Genomic DNA, 27,361 nt, shown 5'->3' on the forward strand with positions numbered 1-27,361 from the left:
ATGTACTACCCAACTGCAGATACTCAGGGCTATGCTGTGCTGTCCGCTGGTCGAGGTCGCTGGGACACTAACAACAACCAAGAACCACAACCCCACAACTCAACAACAACACAACAACCAAGAACCACAACCCAACACCACCACCCAAGGACCACAACAACAACCAAGGAATACAACAACAACGCAACAAACAACCAAGGAACAACCACAACCCAACAACTAACAAGGAATACAATCACAACAAAAGACCACTGCACAAACAATCACCAATACAAAAAACAACACAAAAGGCAACACACACACCCACTAACAACATCAAGGTATCCCAACAGCTCGCTAACAACAACTCACATTCACACCAAGAAACTACAACAGCCCCCAACAACAACAACAACCCAACCCTCAACTATAACAATCACATACAACCCTCAGGAACTCAAAAGCACAACAAATCCAATAGCACAGGCACAACAACTCAAAGCAAACAACATCAAACTTAACCAAACAAACAACAAATCAATAACACACCTCAACTGACTTTCAATTCCTTCAATACTTAACAGACCGCTGCCGACACTACCTATTTCACCAGTTCTGACCAAAGACTGACTAAAAACTGACTGAAAAGACTCACTCTAAACACAGAACTCCAACAACTAACAGCACTAGCAAACAACCCAGAACCCACCAACAGCCAATTCAGTCGTTAGCCATCCAACCATCAATTACTCTCTCTCTCTCTCTCTCTCTCTCTCTCTCTCTCTCTCTCTCTCTCTCTCTCTCTCTCTCTCTCTCTCTCTCTCTAGGGGACACAGATGTTGTCAAATGGAACTCCATAACTCCATAAAGCAAACTGTACTGCATCCCAGTGTTTCAATTCAGATCAACATCTTTAAATTGCTCAGCTCTCTCCCTCTTAGGGATGATTTCTCTCTCTCTTTCCTAGAGATGATTCTGGATTCACAGACTTTTTCAGCTTTTCTGTCACCCAAAAGAATCGATTGCCTGCAGACTGTCCATCAGTTCATTGCTTTCCCGTCATGTTCGGCAGTTCAATGGATGAGTCTCCTGGGAACCCCTGCATCAGTAGATCAATGTGTGACACTAGGCAGACTGCATATGATACCCCTGCAGTTTTTCCTGAGGGCAAATTGGTGCAGAATTCCTTCATCTTCATGATTACATTGGAGATTGAAGAGGATCTTTGTTGGGGGTCTTATGAAGAAAGACTTCTGGAGGGGAAGTTGCCTCTTCGTGTGAACCCATACCTTCACTTTTATTTAGATGCCTCTGACCTAGTCTGGAGTGTGCTCTTCTGGATGGTGGGGAAGTCTCCGGTATTTGAACAACAGAACAAAAAGGCTCATGTCAACATGAAGGAATTGAGAGCAGCTCTTCTGGGTCTTCAGACTTTCTCAAACCTAGTCATGGGAAAAATGTTCACTCAGACAACACGATGGCCCTCTCTTACCTTCGCAGATGGGGGAGCATGCACTCCTCTCTGTACGAGACAACAAGGAGTCTTTCTGTGGGCGCAGAGAATCAAATTTCACTTTCCACCAGGTTCATTCAGTGGAGGATGAATGTTATTGCAGACCAACTGAGCCGCACAAAGCAGGGCCTTCCAACTGAATGGACCCTGGACCTGTTAGTTTACAACAATCTATGGAGGTTATGGGAGAAACCGATCACAGATCTTTTCGCCACGCCTAGGAACTACAGAGTTCCTCTCTTTTGCTTCTCTGTTCCAGATCCCCGACCATGGTCAATAGATGCCATGCTTCAGGATTGGACAGGTCTAGATGTTTATGACTTTCCTCCCTTCATGTTGGTCAGGGAGGTCATCAAGTTGTAAGCACATCAGGACACCTTCATGACTCTGATCACCCCCTTTGGGCCAAACAAGGAATGGTTTCTAGATCTAGTTTGCCTATTAGTGGATCATCCAAGGTTACTCCCACAAAAACGGTCTCTGCTCAGACTACCCCACTTCCACAGATTCCATCAAGGGTTGTCAGCTCTTTCCCTGACAGGCTTCAGACTGTTAAACGCCTCATCTTAGTAGGAGAAGGCTTTTCATGACAGGCGGCAGAAGCAATTGCAAGATGCAGGCAATTGTCTTCTACAAAGCTCTACCAGTGTAAATGGACATTCTTCAGGAGATAGTGCAGCTGCTATAACATTTCTTCTTCTGAGACTTCTATAAGTCAAATAGCAGACACTTTACTATTCCTAAAGCCTGTTGAGAAATTGTCGACCTCTACCATTAAAGGGTACAAATCGATTCTTAGCTCAAATCTTCAAACATAGAGGAATGGATTTGTCCACGAATCAAGACGTCGGCAACCACATCAAATCCTTTGACACATCAAAGCAAGAAAGTTCTTCCAATGTTGCTTGGAACTTGGTCATTGTACTGAAATGTTTCTCTTAGTTCTCAGTTTGAATCTCTCCAAAATGCCTCCCTTAGAAATTTCACCAAGAAAACTTCTTGGTAGCCCTGTATGTACAGCCAAACATATTGGCGAGTTACATGCTGTGGACAAGAGGGTAGTATTCACACAAGGAGATGCAGTTTGTTCTCGGTTGCTTAATTTTCTGGTGAAGAACGAGTCCTTCCCTTCCCTTGCCTCGTTCCTTTTGTTATTAAAAATATGGAGATTTTAGGGCCAGAGGAAGAAGAAAGGCTCTTATGTCCAGTGAGTGCTCTGTAAGAAGCCCAGTTTGTCCCTTTTCCAAAAATGCTTTATCAGTTTTTCAGAGGTACTTTATTTTAAAAGCCCACTCTTAGATAGGAGAGGACTCCTCCTTTGGTTTACTGAAGGCGAAAGCTGATGTCTGGAGATGCAAGTCAATCTTTGTTTTGCACTACCTCAAGGATATAGAAAGTGTTTGAATATTGTAATACTCTAGAACCTTTATCCATGGCTGGCATGGTTTTAGGGGTGATGCTTAGGGAACATACTGTTCCTCAACTATCTGCTTGCCTTGAATCAAGGTTTGTGTTTGGGAAGCCTGTGGTTACTGTGTACCTGGAGCACCCACCAGTGCTGAATTTTTTTTTGTTCATATACGAAACAAACCTTCGGTCTTAACATTAGGACAAATACTCAGTGCCAGCTGGAAACCAGTAAAGTTTAAAATAATTGTGTACGCAAGGGACTATTGGCATCTGTGCTTGGTCGCGAGACATGTGGAGCCACCCACATACCCCACTTTAACTCGTGACCCCGTTAGTTATTTTCTTACCGCCGTTAAGAGAGGACGTGTTTTGCCTCCGTCCTTTTAAAGCCGGTTTAGTTTGCCTCCTGTTGTTTTGAATTTGTTGTTTGGAATTCCCGGGCATGTGAACATGAAGCCTTCTTATGTTTCAAGACTTCCTGGATATCACAAGAAGCAGATAAACACCCTGATATTTTCTTCAACGATTTCGACGTCGAGGTACTCATCGTGTTGTAAGTCGTAGGTGCAGAAACTCTTAAGGAACAGTTAATTCGTTACCTGTACTTTGGAATATCTCATATTCATATGTATTGCCTATAAATCCAAAGCTTGTATGTATCAGGATGTGCTTTGGGAAGTAATTATGACTATTTGTGCTCCTTTTCCTGCGGGGAGAGGTGAGCATCGCCATCTTGTCTTCGTTCCAGATACGTGGGTAGAGATGATGCAGGTGTGCGGTCGGCGTTAGGCTTATCAGGAGAACTAACCCAAGAAGGACAGTTGGTTTGATGTATAACGTCGTGCTGCCATCCAGGGTCCCACGTGATGGATGTCCCTTTTATCCTGAAATGCACTGAATGGCAGTCAGATATGTCGCCATCTGGAAAGAAGCAGATAGTGCAACAAGGTAGCCTTTATGTCAGGTTGCTATGCCTACAAGAATAACATCAACACCCTTGTACTTCTGATAGGGTGCTGGCTTTGTATTCGAGATGCTCAAGAGTAATTTACAACTATGTTTTTTTTTTTTTTTTTTTTTTTATATATGGGGATTTTTAATGCACATTGTTTTTGAGAGAAATTACAAGCATTAGGAGATATAACAGTCACATAATGGAAAAGACAAGTCTTTCCTCTGTAATGGAAAAGACACAAGTCTTTCCTCTGTATCCTTCCACATAGGCGTCAACAAGCTTAGGTGACTGGCTTTGACGCCAGTGCGTTCTCCTGCCAATCCTGGTGGAATAGGGACTTCGTAGCTGATCCTCGGCCAAGAGGAGAAGTTTCTTCTCCATCTTCGAGCCAGGATTGTTACATTCCTATTATATGAAAGCACAAGTGTGATGATGTCATAGCCAAAACCACTTGCAAAATGGCAGTTGTCATGATGTCACAGCCCACTGCTGCCAACCTCTTGTCATCTTCGGTGGTACCATTATATTACACTTTCATTTCGGGAGCACACACTTATGGAGAAATATGAATTTTCTCGTAAGATAAGCGGCTGTGCCGCTGTGTGCTCCATTTATGTTTGGAATAAGAAAGCTTAAGCAGTTCTTTAGCTCAGTCAACTTTAGACGGTTGCCGTTTAGGTTGTCAGTTAGTTTCTTCTCCATCTTCGAGCCAGGATTGTTACATCCCTATTATATGAAAGCACAAGAAGTAGTTGTAATTGCCGAACAAGTGAATGATGGAAGTTTAGTCTAGTTTGGCTGTGAAGAGTTGGAGAAGTCTAGAATCAGGGACTTCGTGACTGATCCTCGTGCCAAGAGGAGAAGAATAATTTCTTCTTCATCTTCGAGCCAGAACTGTCATATCCTCGTAAAGTAGAAATGCCACAGCAGGTTGGGTCTCTTGATCTTGGCTGCAAGAGTACCATCAACAGCCTCATGCTTCCATCAAGTGTGATGATGTCATAGCCAAAACCACTTGCAAAATGGCAGTAGTCATGATGTCACAGCCAACTGCTGCCAACCTCTTGTCATCTTCGGTGGCACCATTATATTACACTTTCATTTCGGGAGCACACACTTATGGAGAAATATGAATTTTCTCGTAAGATAAGCGGCTGTGCCGCTGTGTGCTCCATTTATGTTTGGAATAAGAAAGCTTAAGCAGTTCTTTAGCTCAGTCAACTTTAGACGGTTGCCGTTTAGGTTGTCAGCAGTCCAGTGGTAGACTAAGCTGTGATAACCATGTCGGCTGTAGAGCTATAACGGCCGTAGAGCTGTAATGGCCGTAGATCCATGATGCCGCGATGACGTCACAGTCTACTGCTTCTCGATCTACTTTGCAGCCTCCGGAACCAAATACACTTTCTGACTCATTGGTACACACAGTAATGAAGAAATTACAAGATCTAGAGGTGAAAATTGCTAAGAAAGACAAAAAGAAAAGGCGTGATTCGTCGTCGTCTTCGTCTTCGTCCTCTAGCTGGTGTCATCGCTAAGTTCGATGTCACTGCGTGTACCAGTCAAACGTTGGAGGATACGGGATTTTGTGACTGATCCTCGGGACAAGAGGAGAAGAGTAAATTTCTCTTCATCTTCGAGCCAGGACTGTCACATCCCAATCAGCAAGAAAGTCAAGAAGTCAGTGGCCGGTAAGCTCAAAGCAAGCGGACGAAGCCGTTTACAAGAGTCCGAACGAGCGATAGTGTCGACGGTCGCTGGGCTAGCAGCCGACGCGGAGTTGCCAGTGGAGACTACAAAAAGTCCAGAGAGACTACAATGCCGTTGGTGAACTTGATACATACGCCGATGCTTTTACAAACTTTTTCCATGGACTATGGACTATAGATGTCAGAGTAATGCAATATGATAAAATTTCCCTCATATTTGTATATAGGATTGCAAATAGATACGCTCTCAATCCTACTGACTATTCGAGATCGAGCCATCAGTGGCCATTAAAGATCAAAGATGCCGCGGCCGTATGGTCGGACGGCCATGACGCACCTGGACGTTTGTCAGAGGATAGGATTGAATTAACGTCTCCTGGGGCTGAACACAGTACGTTAGAACCAGAGGAAAGAGAAAACCAAGAGTTTCTGGCTTTGTATGCGGAGGTGATTGATTTGATTCGTCAGTTCAATAACCTTTCGGGGAGCACGGAGACACCTGCCAGTATGCTTCCCCCGGGGATTGACGTGTATACGGGTCTTGCCTAAGTATAGGAAGGCGACCCGTTGAATGTTATAGCTTGCGACTGTCATACGCAAGTATGGTGTTTCTACTTCCCATTTCGTCAATGACTTCGATGTAGAGAGATTTCTAAGTTCCCGTTTGTATCTTCCTTAAGTTTAGAGGCGATGACTCAAACCGAGTTAACAAACTTTAACAATTTATTAAGAACTACATCTCTGGAGTAGAGGAAGAGTTAGTTTCAGAGAACTGCTCTGATGGAGAGAAGTAGAGATCTAAAGTTACAAAGTCTTTCACAAAGATAACAGAACAAAGCTATCTCAGCATACATAACATACAGACAAACGAACATGTGACTAGGAAGTCACGTGTTACCTCTGCAGGTGATAGGTCACCAGCTTCTCATAGGAAGGCGCTGTGACCTGATAATGATTACACAGGCAAATGCAAACCAGGCCACTGCAAGCATAGCACGCAGTGTCTAGCTTACGTCCTGTTGTGAATACATATCACGCTCCTATCTCGCCAGTGACCCTTTGGGTCATGGGGGTATTTTCATATATATATAAATATATTATTTATAATGTAATTTATTACATTAATGCTTGGTCAGCTACAGACCAAACACTGAACATTAAAGCTTACTTTATATAGCTACAATTAAGTGGTTAAGGAATAAATTCCAACTGATTATATGTAAAAAAAATACATACATACGATATATAGAAATACTCATAAGTAAAGAATAATGCATGGAAGATACGATCCATGTATAAGATAAATACATATGATATCATACTAATGTTAATATACTGTTAGTCATGGGGATACATACACAACAGAAATTTTTGCCGTTCTGCTGATAATTGCATGACTTAAGAATTACATTCAAAAATGCATATGTGGTTAAATGGTACCAAAAAAAATTTGTGATAAGATAAAAGGTTAGCATGTACATGAAATGATTGAGATAATAGGTAACTGTTTAAGAATAGTTGTTACCAGATTGAGATATATAATTAATGATTGAGAAATAAAATTCAGATAAATGTGCACAGCATATATATTCCAGGTACGTACACGCACCATGTTAATACGTAGGGCTTCAATTGATTTTTTATTAGGTGCCCTACCCCATAATGATACTGATACTTAAGTTTTTCACATTTATACAGTGGTACCTCGAGATACGAAATTAATCCGTTCCGAGGCGCCCTTCGTAATTGAGGTTTTCGTATCTTGGACCACATTTTACATGTAAAATGGCTAATCCGTTCCAGGCCCTCCAAAAACACCCCAGTAAATTTCATAATAAAGCTAAATTGACCTATAAACAATGAAATACTACAACAATTTGGACCATTCAATACCCAACTTAATAACGTAATGCTAATTACCTGTAAATAAAGTGTATTAGTGTACACGATATACAAGAAATACTGTACGTATGTAGTAAAATGTGGAAGCTTACCTTTCGAGTGAGGCTTTTCTCGCAGCGCAGCAACAGAGATGGCTGGATACCTCAGACAGTCCTCTGCAGCTATCTACCAGGGGGAAGTGGTCCGTCTTCTGTGGTTAGTCCGTCTTCAGCAGGTAGCGGATTTCCTCGTCTTCCTTCGCCGAGAGAAGCTCCTCTCCGTCTTTGCAGTTAGAGGATACAGAGCCGCCCTGGCCCTAGTCCTTAAACTGCAAGGTGTGGATATCTCTTCTTTCAAGATCTCCCTCCTGATGAAGAGCTTCGAGAGGTCTTGTCCACCCAGAGAACTCGGGCCCCCGGGGTGGGATGTGACTCTCGTCCTTAGGAGTTTGACTCGCAGACTCTTCGAGCCACTCCGAGAGTCGTCAGACAGGGATCTGACCCTCAAGACCTTCTTCCTGCTGGCCCTGACATCGTCGAAGAGAGTAGGGGAACTTCATGGTCTTTCCTTCGATGTCAAGCATTCCGGGGGATGGGGATCCGTTACGCTCGATTTCGTCCCGAACTTTGTAGCGAAGACTCGGAATCCTTCGGTCCCTGACGACCGGTTCGAGTCCTTCACGATCCCCTCCCTGAAGGATTTCACCGATAATGATGCGGATGAGATGCTGCTTTGTCCTATGAGGGCGCTACGGCGCTATCTGAAGAGAACTCGGCACCTCAGGCCTGAGTGTTGACGCCTCTTCGTTAGCACTGGGGTTACCAAGAAAGATGTTTCCAAGAACACTTTCTTTCTGGCTGCGTGAGGTGATCAGGAGGGCATACGACACAGATGGTAGTGAGAACACCCGTACCCTTTGTCCGAGAGCCCACGAAGTCAGAGATATTGGTCCAACCAAGGGTTCCGCAGGAACTTCTCCCTGGCACAGGTTCTGAAGGCAGGGGTTTGGGCCAACCAGACCACCTTCACTTCATTCTACCTTTGGGATATCACCCACAGGTCCTTGGACACTTTTTTCCTTGGGACCCGTGGTGGCTGCTCAACAAGTTGTGTAGTCTACCCAGCAACCGAGCGGACAGAACAGCATCGCATCCTTGTGTGAATGCATGAATGGACGAGTGAAAGAGAGTGTGACTTGCTTCTCTTCCTCCTTCTTTCCTCTCTTCTACCTGTGGGCAGAGGGCCACGGTCGTCACTACGCTGAACAGGAGGCCGATGCAGGTAAGCTACACAACCGAGCTCCATTCTATCCGAGTGGAAGCCAACAAGAGACAAACCCATGACTTCATTTTGGCTCTTGAAGTAGGAACTACTTCTTGCTTTTTGCTATTTATTAGAGGTACGCTTGCCTCCCTCTTATAATTTGGTCCAGAAGTCTGATCACTGATCCTGCGGTGCACACCCCGATCAGCTGGACAGAGGCTAGGATCCCTCCCTCTGCTCTTACGACCAGGGAAGGAATCCAAGGTAGGACGAACACCAGTCTGTTCATAAGACTCAGATTCCACCCACCAAGAAGTGTCTTCCTATATTGTTAAAGGACCGAGGGGTTGTATATGTATCGGAACAAATAACAATTTGTCGGAAATTGTATTTTTCCTAACTATACAAACCTGAGGTCTTTTACATATAGTCCCACCTCATGCCACCCTTCACTGCGTTTCCTGGGCCTAAAGCAAAGTGACTCCTCTCCTCGCAGTCGAGCTGACCACCAACTGCCGGACAAGTAGTTAACTACTGAACCCCCTTGTTCGAAGCTTACGACCGGTTCAGCTGCCGCTAAGTACCTTCTTATTGTTAAAGGACCTCGGGTTTGTATAGTTAGGAAAAATACAATTTCCGACAAATTGTTATTTTAGTGGTTTGGGCAGTGGTGTTTTATATTCAATGGTGTAAGTGCTAGTGTTTGTTTGCTTTTCTGGTCTATGCCTAGGGAAAAGGCAAACTTGTAAACTTTGGTTGCACACGGTGTACTTCCTCTGCTGCAAAATTACCTTTAATATAGGGGCAACCATTGGCTCCATTACCACGCCCACTGTAAATTGAGAGAAGTGCCGACCAGAGGCATCAACCACCTGCAGCAGCTCTCTCAACAGGTAAGGAAACAAACAAGCATTTATTTAATGCTGGCAATCCTTCTATTGCAAATTAATTACTTACATTATACTTTGGAGTAGAATGTATCCATGCTTTTCCCACCTCCTGTCAATGTGGAATCAGCTATGTACGTAGTTGCTTGGCAAATTACTTATATAAAAATGACATATTTATGATAAAATTGAATTTTATATACTTACCAAGTACATAATTACATGATCGGGGCCCTCATATGGATATTAGATCACGAAACTAATTGTGCTCTTTGCTAGTTTGTTAGTTATGAAAAGTACACATTGGTTAAAAATTCATTTTTATCATAAAAATTTTATTTTTATTTTCCTTTTACCTTTCTTACTTTCAAAGTGGTTCTTTATAATACTGCATGATTTAAAGGTACAGTGAAAATAATGTAATCTATGACTCCTGAGTTAACTCAGGAATGAAAACAACAAAAATTATGCACTACATATTAAAAACCAACTTAGAACAATTCAAAATATGAACAGCCGTTCAGAATGTAACTATTTCATGAGTCAGGTAGTTATTGTACAGGATTAATGCTTATGTTGAGTAACAAGAAAATATTCTTCACATTGCAGTGATTTCATGATTATTAAATATATATATCTTCCAGGATTTTATAGACTTGGCTCCCACTGGACATGGTGAAGATCATGAAGTTGTAGCTGCAGCTGATGTGTGTTTGTTTGGTTTGAACATCATTATGCCCCTCATGTCACATGAACTCTTAAGATTGCCAACATTATGCTCTCAGTACTTCAAAATGGTCACATTTATTGCTGAGATATACCCAAGTAAAGTGTGCCAGTTACCTGAAGATCTTATGAAGGTAAGAGGTTTCTCCAGGTACCCTGCAAAGGCCATTATGAGGATTAGAAGTAGGAAAAATGAATGTTTATCCTAAAAGAATCTTTTATGCAGCCTTGTGTCTTTTTCATACTTTGAATATTATAACGTGACCACATGATATGAGTAGTGTGCTTTTAGCCTCTTAATGCTTACTTATGAAATTTATTTATAATTACATAGAAAATGCTCTCCTATCTTAGGAAATTTGTTATTCTTGTTTCAAAATATTGTTATTATATAATCTTTATGACTCATGGCCCTTCTTTTGGGTGTGGATCTTTTGAGAAACTATCTAGGTCTTAACTTGGCCATTTGTAGTTGCGCTAAACAAAGTTAAATAGAGCTTTCTTAGCGTTTCTCACTCCATTAAGCCTTACGTGGTTGCTTTAACTAACTTAATTTACTGTAACTTTCTTACCAGTTTCTCACTCCATTCTTCAGTTCAGCAGCCATCCAAACTGAATAGTTGTTAAAAAAAAAAGTGAGAGGCTTTGAATATGTAACTAATCAACCACATATAGAACTAAAGTGTATAAAAAAAGGCCAAGAGAACACAAGATAAAGACTCATCTTGATTGTGAAGATATCTTAAATGCCAAATTTCTTCAGTCTTGTAATGGAACAGAAATACTAAGGACTTCTGGAAGGGGGTAGAATGAAACAATTTGTTTTTGTCGGTCTTGTCTGGGAGTTATAAAACTCAAAAGTCCTGCTTAATTAAAATAGATAGGAAATTATTGCCACTAAGGAAATTATTGCCAATAGTAATTACTAGCAAAAGAAAAGTACTATCAAATAAAATCTGTTAAATCTATCAGGTGGAAAAATACTTGATTAGATGAAAATATGAGAATTACACAGTTGCGAAAAGTCAGCAAAAAAGGGATTTTGACGAAGGAAAAATCTATTTCTGGGGGAAGACCTGTGTCGCCCGGTGAAAAGTCCCTGTAGCTCACTTTTCTAAGTATAAATAGATTCTAAATATACCAGAGAAAAAAGCTAGCATGGTATGCTGAGGCTACTACCCTCGCGCGAGCACCCAAAGGGTGTCGAGTATAGAGTATAAGGCGAGTGGAAGCCACTATTCACAGGTCTTCTGCCAATTAGGGGATTCCTTTCCAAACTTCCTCTCTTGGAGAGAACCGTTGCAACGGCCACTCCTCCCTCCTTGCTCCCGCTACTACTACTACTACTACCCGACTCGCGCGCCATCTAGCATTCCTGGATTAGACACCCTAGCTTGGATTGGTTAAGGGTGGGAAATTTAATTAGAAGGGATGGGTTCACCGGGCGACACAGGTCTTCCCCTAGAAATAGATTTTTCCTTCATCAAAATCCCTTTTCTGGGTTCGACCTGTGTCCGCCGGTGAAAAAGTATCAGAGAATACCCATCCAAGCTTACCAGATACCAAACCAGAGTATAAAAGAAGTAGTTAATGAAACCTAAGGTTCATTTAAGAAATAAATTTACTTATTTGCTAATTACACTAGGACTTAAACTATGACTTAGAACTAGTAACAATATGACAATATAATACACTGAAGAATGGTATCCAGAGCAAAAAACTAGGGTATGTACAGATAGGTCCATAAAACAATTATGGCCTCAACATTATGTATACATGATCCAGTGGCCAGATGACGACCAAACCCTCTCAACCCAGAGGAAAGAGGTTTAGTGGGGAATACGAGTGAGGCAGGCAGGAAGGAGAGAGTATTTAAGGAAAAAGGTGACAGTCTAAGGAAAGGATTTGACCAGGTTCATCAATCAGGGAAGACTATGCTCCCTGCAGCAACTGCTGGGAATTTAAGGGCCTCTAGATTCTTGAGATAGTGGCGCTTAAAACTGCTGAAGATTTCCAACCCGTATATTTCTTCAGGTCTTCGAAATTCATATTGTGAAAGGAATTAATAGAGGTAGCCACTGCTCGGATGTCATGGACGTGTGGAACTGAATCCGGGTTGGCCTGTTTAATAAAGTAGAGTATTTGTTGTCTAATACCTCTAAGAGAAATCGTACCAACTTTCTCTCTAATGCAAAGGGGGCCTGAAGATTTTCCGGAAGTTCTGGCTCAGAAGGATTTAAGGGTAGCGACAGGGCACAATGATGTGTCCTGTGCTAAGGGTATGATTTTCCATGGAGTTTGTGGGTACTCATTCTTAGCTAAGAACCTCTGGTCTGGGGATAGTAATACTTCCCCCGACGGAGGAATTCTATATGGTCTGGATTCCTAGAGAGAGCCGAAAGCTCAGATATTCTGGCACCTGAGGCCATGGCCAACAGGAATAAAGTTTTCCTAAGCAGGGTATATAAGAGCATGACTCATTATTAGTGTCCGAGGCTAACTTAAGTACGTCATTCGAAAACCAAGAGACCGCCAGTATGAGGGCGGTCTATTGGAATTGAGGTGAAGTATGAATCTGACAAGTTAATATTAAAGGCAATCTGGAAAATCTTCCTTAAGGCTGACTTGATTGTTGTAATGGTACTAGCAGCCAGGCCTTTCTCAAATAGAGTTCTAAAGAACGAGATTGCCAGATTCGTAGTCATTTCATGAGCAGCTGAGTCTTTTAGAAATTTGGCCAATTACTTTACTGCTGAATCATATTGTCTGAGCGTTGACTCTCTTTTATCTGATTCTATGAATAAGATATTTAGTGGATTAATACTAGCATCCTTTTGAGCTGCAAACTTCATGAAGTCCATAAAGTTAGGGCATTCAGAATTCTCGAGGAAGCTGACACTCTGAGTTTGTACTGTCTGTGTCAGCTCTGGACGAGGGATCCGTCTGGGTCGGAGCTTCAATTCTAGAAGGAGCGGAAACCAGTTGCTCTTTGGCCAGTTGGGTGCCACTAGTGCTACTTGTCCTGTGAAAGATCTTAGCTTGTGCAGGACCTTCATCAGAAGGTTCACCGGTGGAAATAGGTAAATCTTCTGCCAATTGTTCCAATTTCATGGACATTGCATCTGTGGCGTAAGTTAGGGGGTCCAGGTTGGTTGCCACGTAACATGGTAGTTTGCGGTCGGATTCTATGGCGAATAGGTCTGCAGTGGTCCCCCTGTATTCTGGGGGGATGCGTACCAGACACACACACACACACACACACACACACACACACACACACACACACACACACCCCGTGAATAGTTAGAACCCGCGAATGTTTGGAACCCCTATAAATACGGTAAAAACGGCCTATTTTGTTAGTTAAAACTCAAGAAAAACCACTAAAAATGTTCATACTTGGTTTTTTTAATAGTTTTATCACAAAAAGTGCATATTATGATGAAATTGATAAAAAAAAGCCAGGAATTTGTGGATATTTTGGATATTTCCCATAGAAAAATACCGCGAATGTGCGAATTTTCCGCGAATAATGCAGGGAAACGTTCCCAAGAGAAATCCGTGGATGTGTGAGTCCGCGAATCCAGAGAACGCGAATATGTAGGGGCCACTGTACTTGAAGGTCCGGGCTTTGATTGCAAATCCACCGGAATGACTTTCTGTCCAGCGACCACTCCGATCCCAGCAGAGTTGTCCTGGAAAGTGTGTCTGCGATAACATTCTTTACTCCTGCCAGGTGAGTTGCTGACAGGTGCCAATGATTTTTCGTCGCCAATGAGAATATCGCAATCAATACGTGATTTAGTTTGCTTGACCTGGAGCCTCCTCTGTTTATGCAGTGTACCACCACTAGGCTGGCCGAGACTACTCTCCCCTGATTGTTCCTGGCCGGAGCCAGTCGTTTTCCAGGTTCCGACGTTTCGGCCATGGACGAAGCCGCTTGTTAGAATAGGTGGCTATCTCTCTCCAGACTTGATTGATGTCCTTCAATCTGGCTTTTAATAGGACGTCTGTTACTGACACGAACTGCAATGAACCTAGGATTCTCTCTTGGGTATGCAGAGATGCCTTCTTGTTCTGGAGGAACTGTTTCGTAGCCGCTGCTATCTCCTTGGCCTTCTTGGGTGGAAGAGATAGCTTGTGTTTCATTAGGTCCCATTGGATCTCCAGCCTTTGGAAACGGGAAGCCGGAACAAGCCGAGATTTTTCCCTGTTTATCTGGAAGCCCAGAAATTTCAAGAATTTTATCACTCTGGCTGTTGATTTGCAGCACTCTTCGACGCTGGCTGCCAAAATGAGCCAGTCATCTAGGTAGGCTACTAACATAACCTCTTGAGTTCTTAGTTCTTGAACTATCGTTTCTCCTAGTTTTGTGAATATCCTGGGCGCGATGTTGAGCCCGAAAGGCATGACTCTGAATGAGTAAGCCTTGTTTCCTAGCCTGAAGCCTAGGTATGGAAAGAAGTTCCTTGCTATTGGAACATGATAACAAGCGTCTGTAAGATCTATAGAGGTGCTGATGGCCCCACGTGGAAGTAAGGTCCGCACCTGCAAGACTGTCAACATGCGGAACTTGTTGCAATGAATGTATGAGTTGAGACAGGACAAGTCCAGAATCACTCTTCTTTTGTTAGAGTTCTTCTTTGGGACAATGAGCAGACGTCCTTGAAACTTTAGTCGTTTCATTTTTATGGCCGCCTTCTGCAGGAGATCTCTGGTATAGTCTGTAAGGTCCGCCATTGGTATCTGATAAAATTTGATTGGTGGATGGGCCCTTTCTCCCATTTCCACCTCAGACCTTTTGAGACTATACTGTGGGCCCTTGGACTGAAGGTCCAATGGTCCCGGAAGAGATAATCTCCCTCCTACCTGCGGGCTCTCACTGACTGGTTGCAGGTCTATTACCTCTACCTCCTTGGAAGCCTCTACCCCTTGGTCCGCCTCGTAGCCGGGAGCCACCTCTGGCCTGCTACTTCTCGCATGCCTGTTGTGGCTGCGAAATAGATCCATTGCTTCATAGGTGGGGTTAAAGGGTGGGGAGGTCATTATAGCTGTGGAGGTTGAAGGCTGTGGGTTGGCGGAGTTTGTCGTAAACAAACTGTTGCTGCGGATGAGCCTTAGATGTCGAAGGCTTACTGACTTGTAAAACCGAGACCGCTTGTACGACCGTTAGAGGATGGGAGGCCTGGTAAGGATTGAATCTGATTGGCCTCTTCTTGGGTCTGGTTTGTTGTCCGGGGGGTCTCAAATTTCCGTTTGAAGGGGAGTCCCCAACGGACCCGGAGGCTCTGGTTGGCTGTGGTTCCTTCTCAAGAGACGTTGTTAACCTCGTCTTCCGGAACAGGTTTTCTCCCCATATTGAGGATTTTATCAGCCTATTAGGTTCATGCCTTATCGAGGCACCCGCCAGGACATATTTCTTACAAGCTCGTCTTGCCATCGCAAAGTCGTAGAGGTCTGACTGGAAAGTCTGTAGTAGACCTTTCGTCAGGACCCGGAACACCTGTTCGTCAAGGTAAGTGGAGGCTACCAACTCCGCCGTAGTGACGGAGCTGATAGATCTTCCTAGACTTGATCTTGCTTCAAATTCCGCCTTGATTAAATGGACCGGAATTTTTAGGCAGCTTCTCGAAAAGTGCAATCCATGTCAAGTTTATCTGTTGTAAACGTGGCCAGAGCATTGTTCCAAAACTCCCTACCTGCGGGGAAGAGAAGAGAGGTAGCCTCTGTCTCCTGAAGTGCTGGTAGGGGTTTGTCCTCTGCTGCCGCTTGTAGGGTTAGTTCCGCTACCTTCTCTGTACAGGGCGACAGAACGTTGGCTGGTGTCACAAACATGGTGTAGGTACCCTTGTATGGCGTCAACTCAGTGTTGACGCGATCCCAGCCGGAGAGGGTGCGAACCCAAATAGCTTGGGCTTGGTCCCTAGGGAACATCCCTGTCTCCTTCGGGACCTTGTCTATTCTGACTAACGCATGTTCTGCTAGTCTGACAAATCCAGGAAAAAGAAATTTGGAGACCCTCCGGGAAGAGGTCAAAGTCCTCCAACGGATGGGTTCCGCACCCTTCAATTGATAACTTCCCATCCGAGAATGGGCCATGTAAAGCTAACCGCCACGGGTTGTTCTTGTCAAATGGCGGTAGTTTTGACGCATCCGGCACTGACAAGCCCAGCGCCCGGGATCCAGAGTGGAGAAATCCGGTCAGCATATCGTCCAGGGGCCTGATCCTCTCGGCCAGAGATGTTATTGCCTGGCCTAAGGTGTCAGAGCCCGAGGCGAGTCGTAACAACTCAAACCTCTCATTAACCGCTTCCCTAACCTTCGACATTAGAAGGTTAGCGAGGGTCTCATGGTCGAATCCAATACTCAAAGTCTCATATCTCATTGTCATAAGTAATGCCGGCGGAACGGGCTGAAGTGGTGGATCAGGGGAAGATAATTCCTCTATGTGAACCTGCCTGCCTCTATTGGGGGGAGCGTAGCTCCTAGCCCGAACCCGTAGGCGGGGCGGACAACGGGGGAGAGAGACCACCGAGCGGCGGAGCTGTGTAAATGCACCATCCGGAGCGATGTCCGCCGGCTGGTGTGGTACCAGACCGCTATAAGGCCGGCGGAGCTATCCACTCGGAGACATAAGGGATTACGTATAATACCAGTAAACCCACCACTCCCACTACTCTCTTCCCCCTTTAAGTGAAAACTCAAGCGGTCGTTCATCGATAAGACTACTAGCACAGCGAGTTATAGCGCACGGCAAAGCCAAGCTAGGAAGTGGGGGGGGGGGGGGGGGGGGGGGTATGTGGGGTGGTCGGTCGTGATCGTCTGGCCACCAACCCGATCAGAGTTGGTCACCTATTGAAAGCTGTGAAGCCTACTACTGCAGGGATAGTAGGCCGACTGGGCCTATGGCCCGTCGTGATTGGTACAGCGACCGATCGGTGATCGCTCTGAACTGGGACGTGGCCTACTACTAAAGGTTGTACTAAAGGAGGCTAGGCCAAGACGATACACAAACCAGACCACTTAATGTACCGCAGTACAATAGACAATATATAAGAATAATATATATAATTGATAATGAGGCATCATGGAAGAGTTGCAAAGGAATATAAGGCAAAAGGATAATACCCAGTATGGATCTAGCTTAACCTTCCGAGATCATTACAGAACCGGACAGGTAGGCCAAATCTCCTCCAAGACATCATGATGTGGACAGTGGCCCTCAACCAAACCTACTAAATTAGAATTTTTTGATCTAGATCGGCAGGGAGGATAGGTCCAACAATGTGATAAGAGAGAGGCTCTCTATCCTTGACATCCTCCCCTCGAGCACCGTAGCGCCAACAGGGGGAGAGGTATAAAGGGTACAGCGGTAGGGACACTTAGCCTACCTTCCAAGCCTGACCTAGGCTTGGTCATTTAAGCCAGGGAAGGAAGCAACTCTACCAAACTCTCAGTGATATGAAATCAACATACATAATTTAACCTTTATTTGGTTCGTATTAAACAATAACTCATTCATATCTCACACCGGGATAGAGAGAGAGAGGGGACTATCTCCTCTCCCGTGATAAATGCGATAGGCTACTAGTAGCCTAACAATTTTACATGTACACTATGCTAAAATTACGCAGAGATAGGCACGAACACGCTCTTGAGAAGCTGGGGGTGGTGGGCCAGAGGCCAGAATAAAAACTAATCAATCTTTCTTTAAAACCCCAGAGGACATCGTGAGCGCGTTAGGCCTTCCTCCGAACCAATCCTAACTTGGTCGGTTAAAATTAAGCACGTAATATGAAATACATCACTGATAATTGTATGGCGTACTCAAAAAATCATAAATGTGCATACACAATATAATATACAATAAACAATATAATATGCAATACCTTAATGAGGTATCATGGAAGAGTTGCAAGAGGAACATAAGGTGTAAGAAAAAATATCCAGCATAGGTCTAGCATAACTCTCCGAGATCACTATGGATCCGGTCAGGTAGGCCAGATAAACCTCCAAGGACATCCTGGCGTGGACGGTGGGCACTCAACCAAACCTTCCATACTCGAAAATTTCGATCTGGTTAGGTAGGGAGGATAGGTCCAACGATATGACATGAGAGATACTCTCTATCCTTGATATCCTCCCCATTAGCACCGTAGTGCGGACGGGGGGTCAGGTAAGGGTATAGGGGTAGTGGCACCTAGCCTACCTTCCAGAGCCTAATCTAGGCCTGGTCGGTTAAGCTCGGGAAGGAAGCAACTCCTCCAACCTCATGTGATATGAAAATCATAAATGTGCATAAACAATATAATATACAATAAACAATATAATATACAATACCATAATAATTTAATAATGCGGTATCAAGGAAGTGTTGTAACTAAGGTTAAGGAGACTACCCAGTATGGATCTAGCCTAACCCTCCGAGATCACTATGGAACCGGACAGTTAGGCCAAATCTCCTCTTAAGACATCATAATGTGAACATTAGCCCTCTAGCAAACCTACTAAATTCGAATTTTTTCGATTCAGATCGGCAGGGAGGATAGGTCCAACAATGTGAAAGGATAGAAAGGTTTACTATCCTTGATATCCTCGCCTCTAGCACAGTAGCGCCAACAGGGGGAAAGGCATAAAGGGTACAGGGTTTGGGACACCTAGCCTACCTTACAAGTCTGACCTGGGCCTGTTCGGTTAAGCTAGGGGGGGGGAGGGGAAGCAACTCTTCCTACCTCTTCAGTGATATTAAATCTACTTGTATATTTATATCTATTCGGTTTGTATTAACAGTAATCATGGAAAGTCAAATCAGGGAGGGAGAAAAAAGCTTTCTCTCTCCTGTCCCATAATTATGCGATAGACTACTAGTAGCCTACTGATCAACATGCATAATATATTAATTTTACCCCGAGATAAGCACGAACACGCTCTTGAGAAGCTGGGGGGGCCAGGGGGAGATCTAATTATGAACTAATCAACCTTTCTTTAACCCCTCAGACCTTGACTCCAGATTACGACAAGAGCGTGTTAGGCCTCTCTATGAATCAAATCTGGTTGAATAATAATTAAACACGTAATATAAGATACGTTTGATGATTGTAATGAATAATTTTTTATCTATTAAATCTTTGAAGAAATTGCGCTAGAGCTCCACGCGTTCTGATGATGCTCTTGAAATGGCGGACAAACCGACGACCCCTCAATACATTTCTAAGGGGCCGAAGGCCAATTGGGAAGTCCCGCAACCGTCGTAAGTTACGAAAACATAAATGGGAATACTCAAACTTCGAAGGAGGAAGAAGTTCTGCAGACGCCATCGCAAAATTAGAGAATTGCTGGGACAACGAAAAGAACGCGTGCACTCAGAGCAATGTCTAATATAGGAATGATAGATGGAGCGCGAGTCGGGTGGTAGTAGTAGTAGTAGCGGGAGCGAGGAGGGAGGAGTGGCCATTGCAACGGCTCTCTCCAAGAGAGGGATTTTGGAAAGGAATCCTATAATTGGCAGAAGACCTGTGAATAGTGGCTTCCACTCGCCTTATACTCTATACACGACACCCTTTGGGTGCTTGCACGAGGGTAGTAACATCAGCATACCATGCTAGCTTTTTTCTCTGGTATATTTAGAATCTATTTATACTTAGAAAAGTGAGCTACGGGGACTTTTCACCGGCGAACACAGGTCAAACCCAGAAATGTATTTGGGGACACGCAAAACCTGTAAGTATACAGTGGTCCCCCCGTATTCGCGGGGGATGCGTACCAGACCCCCCCGTGAATAGTTAGAACCCGCGAATGTTTGGAACCCCTTTAAATATGCTAAAAACAGCCTATTTTGTTTGTTAAATCTCAAGAAAAACCCACTAAAAATTTTCCTACATGGTTTTTTTTAATAGTTTTATCACTAAAAGTGCATTTTATGATGAAATTCATAAAAAAACCCAGGAATTTGTGGATATTTATCATAGAAAAATACCGCGAATGCGCGAATTTTCCGCGAATAATGCAGGGAAACGTTCCCGAGAGAAATCCGCGAATCTGGAGAACGCGAATACGGGGGGGCCCACTGTACAGCATCCTAAGCAAGAAAATTAATATTTGTTCCGATAGTATACAAACCCCCTGTCCTTTAACAATAGGAAGGTACTTAGCTGCAGCTGAACCGGTCGTAAGCTTCGAACAAGGGGGTTCGGTAGTTAACTATTTGTCCGGCAGTTGGCGGTCAGCTCGACTACGAGGAGAGGAGTCACTTTGCTTTCGGCCGCACTAGTGGATGGATGTGCTGCTCGTCTCTCTGCCCACTTCTGTCGTATGCTTGGTTTGCTTCACTGCGTTAAGACTTCTTTGCTTTTCCCTTTACTGTGTGCTATTGCAAAGGATATAAGTAAGTACGTGTGCGTGTTTTTATTCATACAGTGCTTTATTGCTATGTACATGGAACCACGAGGGCCGGAGAGACCCCCTCGCCCCCCTATCAGCCGCAGATTGTGCCCTGGTGTTGAGGGCCGTAAGTGTGGGGCCTTCCGATCATCTGTAAAGGTTGATCCTCATGATTTGTGTACTCGGTGTAGAGGGCGAGAATGCTCTCGCACCGAGACATGTGATACTTTTATTTTTCGGTCGGAGGAGTGGTGGGAGCGCTATGGGGGGAGGAAGAAGCGGAGGAGTGGTGGGAGCGCTATGGGGGGAGGAAGAAGCCGCGCAAGCTGGCCAAAGGGTCGGAGGAGGGTTCTCCGGCTACGCCCATGGTCACGGACACGTCTTCCTCTTTTCTCCCTCCCTCTCAGCTCCCTCGTATGGCTCCTTCCCCTTCGGGGGAGGTTTCTCACTCCTCCTCTCTCGATCAGTCAAGCGTGGAGCAGGGTGCAAGATACCCGACATCCAGATGTACTCGGAGTCCTCCGTTCGCTCAGGGTGGGAACTGTCCCCACCCGGGCGATGGGAGACCCCCCACTAACTCACCCGACTTTTCCTTTCTCAGACTTGCTGGCCACGGGGGACGATCTTGGACAGACCTGGTACTCGCTGGGGCTGTGAGGGACACCGACGGTCCAGGGGCTGCTGAGTCACCTGGCGAGAGGGGCCATGCCGGTAACACACTGGCCGACCACCACGACTATACCACGACGGTGTCCACACCGGGCTACGCTGCTCCACCACACCTGGTGTACACTCAGCATGTAGCCACGGTGACCCCGACAGCCGCTGTGCAGGCACTGCTGCCGGAGGTTTCGATGCCCGCTGTGACACCGCCACCTGGGTTTGCTGCTCCTGCTACAGCCCCGGACTTCCGGTGTCCCAAGAGCTCTCCTCTGGACCTGCCTCCTGTGCAGAGGATGCTGCCGTTCCTGCCCCGCCTCCTGTTCCTGAGTATGCTGCCGTTCCAGCCCTGGTACCAGTTCCTACCGCCGTCGTTCCTGCCTGTGGTGTTGCTGCTCCCACCCCAGGTCCTTCCAGACAGGTGTAGTCAGGCCCTGTTGCTTCGGCAACTGCCCCAGCTCCGTCCTGGATGGAAGACCTGACGGTGGTGCTGAGGAAGCTGACGAAGAAGAAGAAAAAAAAAAAAAAAAAAAAAAAGAGGAGGAAGGTGTCGTCTTCGTCTTCATCGTCTTCTTCGCCATCGTCGTCTGCCGCCACTTCCCCTTCAACTTCTAAGGCCCCACAGCCGAAGAAGAAGAAGGTTGCCTCCTCTTCCCCTAAGAAGGCTTGCGCTGAGACTTCTAAGGGTCCGTCCCACTCCGGTGGGACAGTTGGGACTTCCGTCGGTCCTCTGTTCCTTCGGGAAGGGGTTTGTCTCTCCTTCTGCAAGGAAGAAGAAGACGGGGACTGGAGGAGTGCCGGCTAACACCGGTACCTCATCACCTGGCACCAGAGGTTCTGCCTCGATGCCAGGTACCGTCTCGGCCTCTCGTTCGCGAGAGTCACCGAGTGTACCGTCACCTGCGGGTGACCGTACAGCCAAGACCCAGGCAACCGAGTCCACTCGGCACCAGGATCCAGGCACGGAGCGGAAGACTGGCGGGGGTCGCTCAGGCGACTCTCATCAGACCAGTGATCGCTCTCGCTGCGACATGCTGGTGCCCAGGGTTGACGCAATGGTCTCAGACCGCTCGCGGGCTGAGGCGAGGAAGCGGTCCCCTCGGTCGCCTGAACCAGCCTTGGCTGGTCCAAGCGCCGTGACGCGCCGTGAGGACAGGCCTCGCTCCCACCGTGACAGCGGACTCTGCAGGTCCCCTGACCGCCGCTCCTACCGCGACCTGTTGGAGAGGGGGACCAGCAGCAGCTCTTCTGATGCTCAGGACCGTCGCCACTGTTCTCGGTCCAGCCACTCGACCAGGCCTGCAGCCCGATCACCACTGTTGGTTGGCGATCGCCTGCAGCCCCTTCAGCACACCGGTTCTGCTGGTGGGCGCGGGAGCGAGCGTCAGGTCTGCCTCTCCGATCCCTTCAACTTCCTCGGGCTTCACCGGGAAGAGCGAGGCGATCAGGAGGGATCGCGAGGGGCGTGCTCCTCGCGATCCCGCCACGACGCCCTATGAACTTGGCACGGTCCTCGGACCAACCAGATCGTACGAGCAAGTGGCAGGAGGAGACCAGGAGGGGTCTGTCGTGGTTCCTCCTGTGGAAGGAGGGTCTCAGGAGGCATTCTCGCTGGACGGGCTTGACGGTCCATCTCCGCAGGATCCAGTCACTCCTGAGATTCAGAGGTCGTTCGCGGAGGTTATTGCGCTGATTCATCAGCACAATGACCTCAGGGAAGGATCGCTGCTCCCACCTTCCGAGCCCACATCGGGCTTAGAGTTGTTCTGGGGACCTAAGAAGGAACCCAGGACGACGATGGGTCTGCTGAGATCGGCCTTGGCTGACAGCGTGCTGAGCCAAGTGGACGCTCTCGTCTCTGGACAGGAGGGTTTGCTTCAGTCCGGTAGGTCTGCCAAGCTCCTTCCTCCACCTCTACCACGACAGAGGCACTCCTACGTGCCTTCAGAGGACCCTCTGCCGCCCGAACAGGTTAACCCGGAGCTAGCTAGGCTAACTCCGGGGGTGTCTCTGCCGCAGCTCCTGTCAGAGAACCTTTGGTTCTTGCAGCAAGAGGCTCTTGCCTTGGAATCTACCGCAATGGCAGCATTCCAAGCAGTCTCATGGCTCGACCTGTGGTCCCTCACAGTGTCGAAAGCCGCGGCCTCCTTGGGGAACATCACTCCTGAAGGGGACCCGGCTTTTGTGAGACTGCCAGTCTGGGGGTAGGGCCATCGCCTACCTGGCCCACCAGACGGGTAACCTGTGGGCCAACCTGGTTCTCTGGCGTAGAGACGCTGTTCTCACCCGAGTGACCAGGGTGGCTGGGCGTGAGGCAGCTCTGGGTCTTCGCAACGGACCAGTGCGGAGATGGTGACCGTCTTGTCCACCAGGCAGTCTCCAAGGTGGCTGGGCAACCTCGGACGACTGCGGCTAAGCCCAAAAGCTTAGCTAGCACTTCCTCTGCGGCCAAGACGGTCGCCTCGTCGAAGCCGAGAGGAGAGACTCTGCCTTCGACTTCTGCTGTAAGGAGTGACCGCAGCCAGCCCTCCTCCCAGTCCTTCTCTCGAGGAGGATCTGGGAAGAAGAAGTCGAAGAGAGGAGGGAAACGCTAGGGACGGCGTTCCCCTTCACCTGCTGCCAGAAGTGGGGGGTTGCCTGGCGAGCCATTGGGCAACATGGCAGCGCTACGGTGCGGAGACCTGGATAGTAAACGTCCTTCAGGAGGGATATTTACTACCCTTCGAGTCTTGGCCACCCCTCACTTCCAACCCGGTCCATCTGCAAACCTACGTTACTGGCTCGACCAAAGACGTGACACTTCCGCAGGAAGTAGAAGCCATGCTGAGCAAACGTGCTGTGGAGATTGTACAGGATCAGTCGCGGGGCTTCTACAGCCGACTCTTCCTGGTGGAGAAGTGCTCGCGGGCTGGCGCCCGGTGATAGATCTCTCTCCCTTGAACCGATTCGTTCGCCAGACTCGGTTCACGATGGAAACAGCACGTTCAGTGCTCGATTCCATCAGGGAGAACGGCTTCATGCTTTCGGTGGATCTGAAGGACGCATATTTCCAGATACCCATCCATCAATCCTCCAGGAAGTACCTCCGCTTCATCTTTGACGGGACGGTGTACCAGTTCAGGGCACTTTGTTTTGACCTCTCAACTGCCCCACAGGTGTTCACGCGAGTGTTCACGCTGGTGTCGGCTTGGGCCCATTCGGTAGGGATACATCTTCTGAGGTATCTCTGCGATTAGTTAGTCCTGGCGAGCTCCCGCTCGTAGTTGCTGCAGGACAGAGATCGACTCCTCAAATTCTGCCGCGATCTGGGAATCGTTGTGAATTATGAGAAGTCAGAGCTCGAACCCAACCAGAGGATGAAGTACCTGGGCATGCTGATCGACACGGCAGCAGGGCGAGTCTTCCCCGCAGATTCGCGGATCAGCAGGTTCAGGGAGGCAGCAAGACAGTTCTTGTCTCTCAGGAGCAACCAGCTCAGCAGTGACAGGTCGTGATCGGCCACCTGTAGTCTCTCAAGAAGCTAGTCCCTCACGGGCGTCTTCACCTGCAGTCTCTTCAGTGGAGACTAAAGGAGTATTGGTCACAGGCAAGGGACCCTCCCTTCTTCCCCGTGTCCCTCACAGAGGAGGTGAGACAGGACCCAGCCTGGTGGCTGGACGACGGGAACCTCGTAAGAATAGTGCCTCCCCCCCTCTCTCTCTCTCTCTCTCTCCCCCCGAGATGCTGCAGTTCTCAGACGCATTGACCAAGGGATAGGGCGCACACCTGGAGGAGTTGCTGACTGCAGGTGTGTGGGACCATCGCAACAAGCACCTTCATATCAACGTCCTGGAGCTCAAGGCAGCGTTCCTCACTCTCCAAGAGTTCCGGGACCGTCTGGTGGGACACTCGGTGGTGTTAATGAGCGACAACACCACAGTAGTGGCATACGTCGGCATACGTCAACAAGCAGGGGGGCCTAGTGTCCCTCCCGCTGCACCAGTTGACGTTGCAGGTGCACGAGTGGGCCGTGGCACACTCAGTAGAGCTGTCGGCCCGCTACATTCCAGGCAAGAGGAATGTGGTAGCTGACAAGCTCAGCCGTCGGGATCAGGTGATAGGAACCGAATGGTCCCTTCATCCAGACGTGGCGGAAAGGCTCTTCAACCTGTGGGGGTGTCCAGTCGTAGATCTGTTCGCCACCCGGCACAACGGAAAACTCCAGGTTGTGCCGGACCCATGGGCAGCTGCAGAGGACGCTCTTCAGCATCCGTGGGACAACCTTTTCGTCGACGCCTTTCCCCCGCTCCGTCTGATTCGCAAAGTGATCAACAGGGCGCTGATCACCGCGAACCTTCGGATGATCCTGGTGGCGCCCAAACGGCCTGACCTGCTGGCTATGCTTGCCGGAGCGCCGAGAGAGATTCCCCCCTGGGACAGGAGGGTACCACCAGTCCGTCGAGTCCCCGTCTCTTCATGGCTGGCTGTTATCCACCATCTCTTGCGAGCGAGAGGCTTTTCTCACAGCGCAGCAACAGATATGGCTGATACCTCAGACAGTCCTCTGTGGCTGTCTACCAGGGGAAGTGGTCCATCTTCTGTGGTTGGTGTCGTGGACGGGGTTTCTCTCCTCTCAGAGCCTCTCTTCAGCAGGTAGCGGATTTCTTCATCTTCCTTCGCCGAGAAAAGCTCTTCTCCGTCTCCGCAGTTAAGGGCTACAGAGCCACCCTGGCCTTAGTCCTTAAACTGCGAGGTGTGGATATCTCCTCTTCTTTCTAGATCTCCTTCCTGAGGAAGAGCTTCAAGAGGTCTTGCCCACCCAGGAAACTCAGGCCACCGGTGTGGGATGTGACTTTTGTCCTTAGGAGTTTGACTCGCAGACCCTTCGAGCCACTCCGAGAGTCGTCAGACAGGGATCTGAACCTTAAGACCCTCTTCTTGCTGGCCCTGGCATCGGCGAAGAGAGTAGGGGAACTTCATGGTCTTTCCTTCAACGTTAAGCATTCCAGGGGATGGGGATCCGTGACGCTCGATTTCGTCCCGAACTTCGCAGCAAAGACTCAGAATCCTTCGGTCCCTGACGACCAGTTCGAGTCCTTCACGATCCCCTCCCTGAAGGATTTCACCGATAATGATGCGGATGAGATGCTGCTTTGTCCTGTGAGGGCGCTACAGCGCTATCTGAAGAGAACTCGACACCTCAGGCCTGAGTGTCTACGCCTCTTTGTTAGCACTGGGGTTACCAAGAAAGAAGTTTCTAAGAACACTTTCTTTCTGGCTGCATGAGGTGATCAGGAGGGCATACGAGACAGCTGGCAGTGACGTCACCCTTACCCTTCGTCCGAGAGCCCACGAAGTCAGAGGTATTGGTCCAACCCTTGCGTTCCACAAGAACTTCTCCCTGGCGCAGGTTCTGAAGGCAGGGGTTTGGGCCAACCAGACCACCTTCACTTCTTTCTACCTTCGGGATATCACCCACAGGTCCTTGGACACCTTTTCCTTGGGACCCGTGGTGGCTGCTCAACAGGTTGTGTAGTCTACCCAGCACCTGAGTGGACAGAACAGCATCGCATCCTTGTGTGACTGTATGTATGGACAAGTGAAAGAGAGTGTGACTGGCTTCTCTTCCTCCTTCATTCTTCCCTCTACCTGTGGGCAGAGGGCCACGGTCGTCACTACACTGAACAGGAGGCCGATGCAGGTAAGCTACACAACTGAGCTCCATTCTATCCCTTTCAGTAGGGATAGAAGTGTTTATCCACCACTCCCCACCAAGGGGGGGAGTGGAAGCCAACAAGAGACAAACCCATAACTTTATTTTGGCTCTTGAAGGAGGAACTAGTTCTTGCTTTTTGCTAATTATAAGAGGTACGCTTGCCTCCCTCCTATAATTTTTCCAGAAGTCTGAACTCTGATCCTGCGGTGCACGCCCTGATCAGCTGGGCAGAGGCTAGGATCCCTCCCTCTGCTCTTACGACCAGGGAAGGAATCCAAGGTAGGACGAACACCTGTCTGTTCATAA

At 47.3% G+C, this 27,361-nt stretch overlaps 1 protein-coding gene across 1 annotated transcript in view; it reads left to right on the top strand.

Moving 5' to 3' along the window:
• Window positions 1-27,361, top strand: part of LOC135217198 (exportin-4-like) — a 114,327-nt gene that overhangs the window by 60,976 nt on the left and 25,990 nt on the right. The window contains exon 20 of the mRNA XM_064252926.1: window positions 10,239-10,454. Coding sequence (XP_064108996.1) covers window positions 10,239-10,454 — 216 coding nt within the window. The remainder of the gene's footprint in view (window positions 1-10,238; window positions 10,455-27,361) is intronic.

The sequence above is a fragment of the Macrobrachium nipponense genome, chromosome 7 (assembly GCF_015104395.2).
Source record: "Macrobrachium nipponense isolate FS-2020 chromosome 7, ASM1510439v2, whole genome shotgun sequence".
NCBI classification, from domain to species: Eukaryota; Metazoa; Arthropoda; class Malacostraca; order Decapoda; family Palaemonidae; genus Macrobrachium; species Macrobrachium nipponense.